This window comes from Lepidochelys olivacea, assembly GCF_965140295.1.
Source record: "Lepidochelys olivacea isolate rLepOli2 genome assembly, chromosome: 10".
In the NCBI taxonomy this organism is placed as follows: Eukaryota; Metazoa; Chordata; order Testudines; family Cheloniidae; genus Lepidochelys; species Lepidochelys olivacea.
The window spans coordinates 33,859,536-33,870,186 of NC_140420.1; the positions used below are offsets into that span (position 1 = coordinate 33,859,536).

At 46.6% G+C, this 10,651-nt stretch overlaps 2 protein-coding genes across 3 annotated transcripts in view; one reads left to right on the forward strand and one right to left on the reverse strand.

Annotated features, from left to right (window-relative positions):
* ADCY9 (adenylate cyclase 9) overlaps nt 1–5,006 on the reverse strand; it is a 190,461-nt gene extending 185,455 nt beyond the window's left edge. For both annotated transcript variants that reach the window (XM_084642296.1, XM_084642295.1), the window contains exon 1: nt 2,045–5,006. In XM_084642296.1, coding sequence (XP_084498422.1) covers nt 2,045–3,746 — 1,702 coding nt within the window. In that variant the 5' untranslated portion in view covers nt 3,747–5,006. The remainder of the gene's footprint in view (nt 1–2,044) is intronic.
* Nucleotides 5,007–5,159: 153 nt separating this feature from the next.
* On the forward strand, nt 5,160–10,361 carry LOC311527415 (uncharacterized protein). Its single transcript, XM_084641375.1, has 4 exons — nt 5,160–5,414; nt 8,710–8,808; nt 8,905–9,310; nt 9,886–10,361. Exons 1-4 carry the CDS (start codon nt 5,412–5,414, stop codon nt 10,059–10,061), a joined length of 684 nt encoding a protein of 227 aa, XP_084497501.1. The 5' UTR covers nt 5,160–5,411; the 3' UTR covers nt 10,062–10,361.
* The last annotated feature ends 290 nt before the right edge of the window (nt 10,362–10,651 follow it).

A 10,651-nucleotide genomic window follows, 5' to 3' on the forward strand; every position in this document is an offset into this window, starting at 1 on the left:
ATCCTGATATTCTGTGATTCTATAATCTCCTCGGAAGATAACAAATTCACATAAGAGCAGCAGCATCAACTTTCACTGTCATGCACAAGTGTATGAATACCACATTGTGATCAGTGGTTCTGAAGGTAGCAGATAAACCTAATAAGACCAGCAAGGGGATTTAATCTTCATCCATTACTAGATCATCATCCATCAACACAAGGACAACTTTTGAACCATACCTAGTTCAGTACACAGTTTGACAACAATCAAGGAAACAGAGCTGTTTATCCACAACCTTTCCAATAAACTTTACCAGAAAGGCCAGAGTCAACGCAGGTCAGTAATGGGACAGTTTTTCCAATATCTGACTTTTTTAAAAGTATATTCTTGCCTATCCCTCTTTAAATGAAGATTAAAGATTTCAGTATCCTCACCTGTCAGTTGGGTCAACACTTTTTACCAGCATTAAGTAAAATAAAAAATCCCTGACCCAAACTCTGAGTAAAATAAGAAGCCCCCATTCTGCTTCAGTGCCTCTAACTGTGCCTTCAGAGCCTCCAACCACCTGTGTTACCACTTATTTCTCCCTCTAGCACCCCTTCCATCTACACTTCACATGTCATTACCTGAGCATCACATCTGTAAGGACAAATAACAATGTTCTCACCAAGAAAATGGGTAATATTTTCACCATAACAGCTGTCTGCCATATGTGATTTTACTTTGCCACTCTGCTCATCTATTATACCAACTCACTGTCACTCACTCACTCTACTACCCCATTGTTTTGCACTACTCTCCTAACTTCCATATTCACTGGCCTGTCCATGATCCTTCTGACCTTACTTCTCACCTTTGTTACCACCAATAATCAACCTTCTTTCTTTCTCCATCATAGCCCACCCATATTGTTCCCACAAGTTCTGCCCCTTCATGTCCTCCACAAGCTCTTATGTACAATGAAGAAATATAAGAACTGGAAAAATCATGCTTAACCTAAACAATCTCAAATACTTTTTATTTTCTGCTACATTCCACTCCCTCGCTCATTTTATCTATTATCCAATTTCAACTGTAAACTCTGCAGGGCAAAGAATGCATCTGCACCACTCACATGACATTGTAGAAACAGAAAATGCTTGTGATGTATGCACTCACAATGGGGCAGAGTTTTAGATATCAGAAAAGATATATGTTCAAAGACAGATGCAGTTAAATCTACAATACTTCAATCATTTCTACATGAACTCTCAAGCATTCTTTATACAAAAAAGAAAATCAAGGCTTTCTATCTAAAATGATCACCAAAGAAAAAGTAAATGTTAGACATCCATATCAACAATGAAAGATATTGGAGAGATCTATTTTTCCTCTGTTAATAGCAAGTTTGTATTTGTTGCATGTACCTGAACTTTTCTTAGAGCCACAAAGATCAGAGCATTTATCAGCTCAGTTAACCACCTTGAGTAGTTTTTTCCAACCCCAAGCTTTAACTCCACAACTGTAACAACTTGCTATCAAACTATACACACTGCTCAGTTTTCTTCTATGAATCCATGTCATTTCCCACCAAAATGCCTATTCAGGTAAATAACTAGCGTTAACTCACTTTTTTTTTTTTTTTTTTTTTACAGTGGTTAAAATACAACTTTCAGTACCAAAACCTCATAATTTTTATATATAAGCCTGCAAAAATACACATGCCTTATGTATGGCACATGAAGTTAATTAGGAAGATGTCACACTGTATTGAAACAAGAACATTTTGTTGAATAATGAAGACATTTAAGTTTACTTTCTATTATGAGACATTCCCTCAGGGGAGTTCTTAAGGAATTTTGAAGTCAGCAAATTTTGCAAGTTCTTTAGAAGTTCTTTCACACCCGTCATCCCTGCTTGAAGTGTCACATTCTGCAGTTTCTGTTATGTTGCTGAGTTCAAGCTTTTACTGGTAAATGTAAAACTTACTCAATTTGCCTAGGTCAGTAAAGCACACGTCAGTTAACAGGAAACCTTGTACATTCCGCCTCATTGAAGATTCATTACAAAATAAAGCACATACCTTTTAACTGGTCTGCTACCACACTCTGGCCAACTCGTTCGATCACCTTTCCATCCTCCATTTCGTAACGGTCATCCAAATATTTGGCAGTAGCTTCCGAAATATGGACCTTGCCAGCCACCCCTAGCTGCTCCATTAGATTGGCCAAGTTGACATCATTGGACCACACATCAAACTTAAACCTCCTCATCCCCAAAATGCCACAAAGGACTGTCCCAGTATGAACTCCAACTCTCATGTTCACCATTTCTGTTTTCTCTTGGCAAAACTGCTCAATGGCTTTAATCATACCCAAACCCATCTCAATGCAGCAATAGGCATGATCCGCTCGGGGCTCTGGGCATCCTGCTACACAATAATAACAGTCTCCCAAAGTACTTATCTTCTCACATTTGGTATCCTCACACAGACGGTCAAAGCGGCCAAACAGATCGTTCAACAGCCCCACCAATGCATGGGCAGATTTGTTTGCACTCATTTTAGTAAAGCCAACAATATCAGCAAACAAAATACTCACTTGTTCAATCTGCTGCATTTTAAAAGGACGGAATATAATGGGGGTTTTCTGTATGGAGGGTTTTTTCTTCCTGTTTTTGGGGCTTGAGGTGGAATGACGTTTGACTGAGTTCTCACTTTCATCATCCCCCTGTTTCATTAAGTCATCAGCTATTATTCTTGGCATCACAGAATGAATCATCCTCTCTTTCAGTGCTTTTTCCACTTCCAAATCTTTTCCATGCATGATTGATTGCCCCACTTTCAAGAATGTGCTCCTTGATCTGACTTCAGACATTATAAATAAATGAATACCAATAGCATGGATACAGATGTGAAGCAAGGCTTTACTCAGCAGTTCCCAGTAAATTACACTGGCTCCAAGGGGTGCGAAGCAGTCTTCATCACTGAAATGATAACCAATGGTTTCAAAAAGGACTGAGTAGGATAGTCCCAGAAACAAGCTTAAATACAAAGGTAAGTGCATTACTGTGTAGAGCAACAAGAGCACTTCAACACACATAGAAAAACTGCCTACTTGAGAAAGGCAAGTGTCCATGGCTCTCACAGGGAGAGTATGATTGGATGTGTCATCACTTCCTGAGATAGGTGTCAAACCTTGGAACTGTGGAGCCAGAGTCAAAATAAAAACGAGGAGGGTGAGGATCAGTGAGGTCCACACATAATGCTGGGCATAGGTCTTAGTGAAAGTGAACAGAAAAAATGCTACACATATTAAGAGGAAGCACAGAGCTGGCACCATGAAGACAATCAGTTTCTCTCTCATGTGGATTCCAAAATATAAACCCCAGAGGAGACAGGCCACACCTATGTAGAAAAGGGCATACCGAAACCTACGCTGGGTCTGCGGGAAGCATCTCTCCATACAGGCCTCTTCCAGATTGTTGGAGTCAAACTTGGGGTTCCACCACTTGGAGGAAGCTCTCTCAAAAAGCTGAGGCAGCTTCTTCTTGCGCAAACCTGCACCACTGCTTCCCCCTCCTCCTGTTGCTCTGCGGGCACCTCCAGACTCCCCAGAGCTGCTACAGCTGGAGGAGATACTGTACTTGCAATGCTTGGAAGAGGAACAACCCTGGTGCTGTTTGGGGTTGATTCTTACCATCACACTGTTACTGTCTCCACTGGAGTCGCAGCTCACCTCAGTGCTGTGGTGATGTAGTAACTGCTCGTGGGGTGGGGAAGCCATGTTGCCAGATTTTCTTAGGCGCTTTAGGAGATGGGTCCTTAGGACTTTAAAAACAATAAATAGAGTGATACTTTAACTTTCTGACTTGGGGCTTTTCCTAGGACAGTTGTTTTTAAATTCTTCGAGAAATCACTGCCTGTTTAAAGAAACAGCCAGGCAGGTCCACAAGTTTCAGTTACTCATCCTTCAAACAGAGCCAGACAAACAGGAGACTGGGACCTAGACAGGCCCACATATTCTAATGTAAGGCTGTAGTAGATATGTCCAGTTGCCAGTCCACAAACTGGGGGCGATTTGTTCCAAGTTAGTTGCAGTTTTGCTGTCACTCCCCAGGTCCTTTCCAATAAGTGCAGCTCACTGTCGGGAGAGTGACAAGCAGCCCCCCTCGGGAAAGGACCTCTTCCCCATCTTTTTTGCTGCTCACCGCAAAGGAAGAGGAAAAGCCCCGTGCCTCCCGAGGCCAGGCGTGTTAGCAGCGTGTGGCTCTCAGCGCGGCCGCACCATCCCCACTCCTGACGCTGACGCGGAGGAACAAGCCCGACTTGGCCCTGTCTGGCTCCCGCCCGCAGCCCGCCCTGCTCCGGCAGAGCCGAGGCGGTCCAGCGCTTGGTGCCGGGTTAGTTTCCTCGTCCCCAAAGTTCCCCCCGCGCTGGCAGCCTCGGGACGCCCAGGAGGCGCAGCCGCCACGCTGTGGTGCGGCAGCCGCCGGCCTGTGCTGCTCCCTGCCGCCCCCAGGGGCTGGCGCGGCCGTTCGCACTCGCCGGGGTGGGGGCTCCACTCCGACCGGTGGGGCCTTCGGCCTCGGAGCCGCCCCGCTCTCTCCTGACGGGCTCCCGGCGCGCAGGGACCGGCCGGGGGAAGGGGGGTCGGCCCCCGCAGTCCCGCTTCGGAGCGGCAGCCCCCTCAGCCACCGGCCGCCCGGCTCCACCAAGGCCAGGCGCAGGCGCCGCCGGCCGGGCTCACCACTTGGGGCGGCCGCCGCCTCCGCTCGTGTCCCTGGCGGCCCCGGCTCCCTGCTGGCGAGTTAATTCAATTACCCTCCCGGCGGGGAGGCGCCGTGGGCAAGGAGCTCCTCCAGGCGGCGCCGGGACCGGGGCTGCCGGCTCAGGCGCGGCCGAGGGAGCGCGGGTCCAAAGGGGTGCGGGTCGCCGCCGCCGCCGCCACCGTCTTCTGCCGCGGGCTGTCACTGAACGGGCTGAGGGCTCGCGCGGCGGCGCTCGTGCCCGTGCCACCCTCCCCCATGGCTAGAAGGCGGGCGGGCGCGCGCCCCAAAGACGGAGCAAGGGGGGGCGAGCCCGGTCAGCGGGCGGTGCTGGCGCTAGTGCACGCGCCCGCCCCCAACCCGGGTCTCGCGCACCGCCGCCCTCGCCATCCGGGGCAGGGGCCGCTGGGCCCGGGCGGCGCCCCCAGGCTGGATGCCTGCCTGCCTCTCCTGGCGAAGCGCTTAGGCTGCGGCCCCCGGCCCAGACCCTCCGCCCCCTGTGCGCACAGCCTGCCGCAAACGAGGGGCGCCCTAGCCTCGCGGGTCCCGCCGGCCCTGCGGAGAGACTGGGCGAACTCCCGCCCGCTCAGTCCCACCGTGTCCGGAGGGGCGTGCGGAGCTCGGGTGAACGCACTGGGGTCCCACCCGTGCCGGGGAGAGGCGCTTGGTCCTGCACAGCCCGGATGGTGAGGATAGGCCAGGAGGAAGAAATTCGGTTTGACCCTCAGATTCTAGGCTGTGTGCGCTGGGCAGTTAGAAAGCCATTTCCTTGGAAAGGAAGTGTGTTTGGTATAGTACCAGTCACAGACCCTCCACCGGGAAATCCAGGCTGCTATTTTTAGAGAGTAACATTTTGCTATAGAATCAATCTCTGAGGCACAGACCCGAGTTCTCTTCTTGGTTTAAACTTGCTGTGTGACCTTAAGCTAGTCATCTCCCTGGCCCGGATCCACAGATATGGCTAGGCTAGGCTCCTAACTTTCAGTAATTTCAATGGAAAGTATGAGTCTAAATGCCTTTCTGGAGCTGTGTTTCAGTTTCTTTGTCATTAAAATTGATACAATAAAATGCTCACCTACCTTCACAAGAGCATGGTGAGATTAATTAATTAATGTTTGTAAAGCTCCTCTTCCTAAAATGGTGACTGTTACACCATTGCAAAGTATTGCTATTTTATTTATTATGGGGGCATTCTGCAGCCTGAGTTCCCTTTTCTGTTACTCGGGCTACAACCACAAATCCTCATGCCACCTTATATACATATAAGGATTTTCTCCCACTAAAGAGAAAACAGTTGTCTTAGAACTAATAATTTATTCAACAAGAGAAAATAGATTTTATTTTTCTATTTTTAAAAATGGTCAGGCAGAAATTCACTCTTAGAACAGTCAGAGATAATAACCAGGATCTCACTCATTTTTTTAGGTGGGTTTCTCTGTCATTTTTCTTGCCTTAACCATGTTTTCCATGTCATGTTTTCTGTTGTTTTTCTTTCTTTCTTTCTTTTTTTCTCCTCTCTCTTCAGTGGAGGCTAGTGAAATATGAAAATGGGAAGGAAAATTTGATGCACAAAGGCAGCTCAGCAGACAAAGATATATCTGACTCAAATCAGACCAGGCAAAGCCTCCTCTACATCCTCCACCAACTCTTTTCCTTTCATTCACTTTCATGTCTATGACACTACTCCCCTCTCACCCTTTACACTGATTCCTTCCTAATGATCTGTTCCCTTTCTCTTTTCAAAGGGACCCTGTCCCACTTTTTTCACAACCCCCATTTTCACTGTCTAGCTGCTCAGATTCCTACAGCTATGGAATTTTCTAGTACCAAGATTCCATCCCTTCTACTACTAATGGGACACCACTGAAAATAATGATCCTATCCTGTTAATCGTAGCTGGAACCCCAAGTCATCATACTATGTTACATAAATAACTACTTTATTAGCTGTATTTGTACCTGAACTTGTTTCACTCTCAATAGAATTTACTACCTTACAGATAATTTTTTGACAGGGAAAGAGATTGTATTTGCATAATTAAATGAAGTGTATAACAGCAAAGAATTTCACTTTTCCATTTCCTCAGCACAGTGAGAGAATTAACTAGAAATTAACTTTTTTCATTTGCCCTTTCCCTTTCTTCAGCTCTTTAGAATGTAACTGACAGTGTCCTCGTCACACACACTCTACCATGAATTCTGTTATCTCTTCCTTCCTGATGGTTCACATTTTTCCCTCCCCACTGGCTTCTCTGCTGTTGTCACTGCATTTTCTTCATTTTTTTTCCTTTTCTTTCCAACTGTCCATTTTCCATCTGCTAGTCCCAACTATCACTCTCAAATCTCACTCCCAAAATGCCCAGCCCCACCTGCCATTCCCAACTGTCACTTCCAGCCATCCTACTGTCATGCCTAACTTCTCAGTTCCCATTTCCCGCTCTCAAGCTGCCCAGTTCCTAACTGTTGTTCCCATATATCTAACATTCACAACTGTCATTTGCAGCTGCCTAGCATCCATCTGTTCCTCACAGTTGTCAATTTCCTACTGACCATTCCCCAGCTGTCCCCTTCCCAAATGGCCAATTCCATCTGTCAAGCCCTAATGGAACCTCCTTGTCCCAATATTCTGTCCCTGTTGCTGTTACAAGGATATCAAACAAAACATTCTCCTCATTGTTTGAGTAGCAAAGAATCGCTCTCCATGTGCGTTAATTATAATGAAGTCTTTGAAGATGAAGACAGCGAGTTTTATCTATTTCCTTTTAACTTGTTTAGCAATTGTGCAATAAAAGGATGTCACAATACTAAAATACAGTTTGCTAAAAAAAACTGCCCTTTCTGAGGCACTTATATACCATGACAGTCCACAATGAGCAATTAAGATGAAATGATTATTACTATTATAACTGGCCCTATTATTATAGATAATAGCTTCCGTGATCAATGTCTTATGATGAAGACTGGGAGTATCACTCTTATATAAGCCAAGTTATCAAGAAAGAAATCCCTCAGCTCAGGATGCAAGGGAACAATGTGGCTTTCAGAGTTTAACTGTTAATTGGTATATTTACTCAAACCCATGTGCTACCTTTAGAATTGTTTGTGTTCACATCTTTACCTCACACATGAAGGTAAATACCATTTATCATGGAACTCTCAAGCCATGGAGAAATCATGAAATTAAAAGCTAATGCAGAAACTTGGGGTAAAGCTCCTCCCCCCCAGAAAAGGTTCAGAAACTAGTGACATAGGGGTTTAAATATAAAATGTCTAATTTCCTACAGGATCTGATGGAAAACAGCTCCATTGGATGGGAATAGAAACTGAATTATTTTAAAAATACTATAAGATTTACGTTGTTGGAGAGATTAGGCGATTAGAACTTTGGGATGGAAGACATCCTGAAATTGAAACACTTTGTTAGTGGCAAGGGGCTATGCTTTGGGAGGGGTTCACATTTTGTGATAACTTTTCCAGTCTGCCCTGTAGATCCTTATTTAATTGCCAAATAGCTACTTTCAACCAAACATGGTGGGACAACTCAGCCAAGTTCAGGTATAGTAGTGGCAGCTTGGGAGAAATGGGGGGAAAGGAAGGTGATTTTGATGGGGCCAGAATTTCATACACTTTCTTTAGTTCATTGATAAAGCCCTGGTCTACACTAGGACTTTAGGTCGAATTTAGCAGCGTTAAATCGATGTAAACCTGCACCTGTCCACATGATGAAGCCCTTTATTTCGACTTAAAGGGCTCTTAAAATCGATTTCCTTACTCCACCCCGACAAGTGGATTAGCGCTTAAATCGGCCTTGCCGGGTCGAATTTGGGGTATTGTGGACACAATTTGAAGGTATTGGCCTCCGGGAGCTATCCCAGAGTGCTCCATTGTGACCGCTCTGGACAGCACTCTCAACTCAGATGCACTGGCCAGGTAGACAGGAAAAGAACCGCGAACTTTTGAATCTCATTTCCTGTTTGGCCAGCGTGGCAAGCTGCAGGTGACCATGCAGAGTTCATCAGCACAGGTGACCATGAGGGAGTCCCAGAATCGCAAAAGAGTTCCAGCATGGACTGAACGGGAGGTATGAGATCTGATTGCTGTATGGGGAGAGGAATCCGTGCTATCAGAACTCCGTTCCAGTTTTCAAAATGCCAAAACCTTTGTCAAAATCTCCCAGGGCATGAAGGACAGAGGACATAACAGGGACCCGAAGCAGTGCCGCGTGAAACTTAAGGAGCTGAGGCAAGCCTACCAGAAAACTGGAGAGGTGAATGGCCGCTCCGGGTCAGAGCCCCAAACATGCCGCTTCTATGATGAGCTGCATGCCATTTTAGGGGGTTCAGCCACCACTACCCCAGCCAAGTTGTTTGACTCCTTCAATGGAGATGGAGGCAACACGGAAGCAGGTTTTGGGGACGAAGAAGATGATGATGATGAGGTTGTAGATAGCTCACAGCAAGCAAGCGGAGAAACCGGTTTTCCCAACAGCCAGGAACTGTTTCTCACCCTGGACCTGGAGCCAGTACCCCCCGAACCCACCCAAGGTTGCTTCCTGGACCCGGCAGGTGGAGAAGGGACCTCCAGTGAGTGTACCTTTTAAAATACTATACATGATTTAAAAGCAAGCATGTGAAAGGATTACTTTGCCCTGGCATTCGCGGCTCTCCTGGATGTACTCCCAAAGCCTTTGCAAAAGGTTTCTGGGGAGGGCACCCTTATTGCGTCCTCCACGGTAGGACACTTTACCACTCCAGGCCAGTAACACGTACTCGGGAATCATTGTACAACAAAGCATTGCAGTGTATGTTTGCTGGCATTCAAACAACATCCATTCTTTATCTCTCTGTGTTATCCTCAGGAGAGTGAGATATCATTCATGATCACCTGGTTGAAATAGGGTGCTTTTCTTCAGGGGACACTCAGAGGAGCCCGTTCCTGCTGGGCTGCTTACCTGTGGCTGAACAGAAATGTTCCCCGCTGTTAGCCGGGGGGAGGGGGTAGCCACACGGTAGGGGGAGGCAAAATGCAACCTTGTAACAAAAGCACATGTGCTATGTATGTAATGTTAACAGCAAGGTTTACCCTGAAAGACTGTAGCCACTGTTTTATAAAATGTGTCTTTAAATACCGCTGTCCCTTTTTTTTTTTCCTCCACCAGCTGCATGTGTTTCAATGATCACAGGATCTTCTCCTTCCCAGAGGCTAGTGAAGATTAGAAAGAAAAAACAACGCACTCGTGATGAAATGTTCTCTGAGCTCATGCTGTCCTCCCACACTGACAGAGCACAGACGAATGCGTGGAGGCAAATAATGTTAGAGTGCAGGAAAGCATAAAATGACCGGGAGGAGAGGTGGCGGGCTGAAGACAGGGCTGAAGCTCAAATGTGGCGGCAGCATGATGAGAGGAGGCAGGATTCAATGCTGAGGCTGCTGGAGGACCAAACCAGTATGCTCCAGTGTATGGTTGAGCTGCAGCAAAGGCAGCTGGAGCACAGACTGCCACTGCAGCCCCTCTGTAACCAACCGCCCTCCTCCCCAAGTTCCATAGCCTCCACACCCAGACGCCCAAGAACGCGGTGGGGGGGCCTCCGGCCAACCAGCCACTCCACAACAGAGGATTGCCCAAAAAAAAGAAGGCTGTCATTCAATAAATTTTAAAGTTGTAAACTTTTAAAGTGCTGTGCTTAAAGTGCTGTGTGGCATTTTCCTTCCCTCCTCCACCAGCCCTACTGGGCTACCTTGGTAGTCATCCCCCTGTTTGTGTGATGAATGAATAAAGAATGCATGAATGTGAAGCAACAATGACTTTATTGCCTCTGCAAGCAATGATTAAAGGGAGGAGGGGAGGGTGGTTAGCTTGCAGGGAAGTAGAGTAAACCAAGGGGCGGGGGGTTTCCATCAAGGAGAAACAAACAGAACTTTCA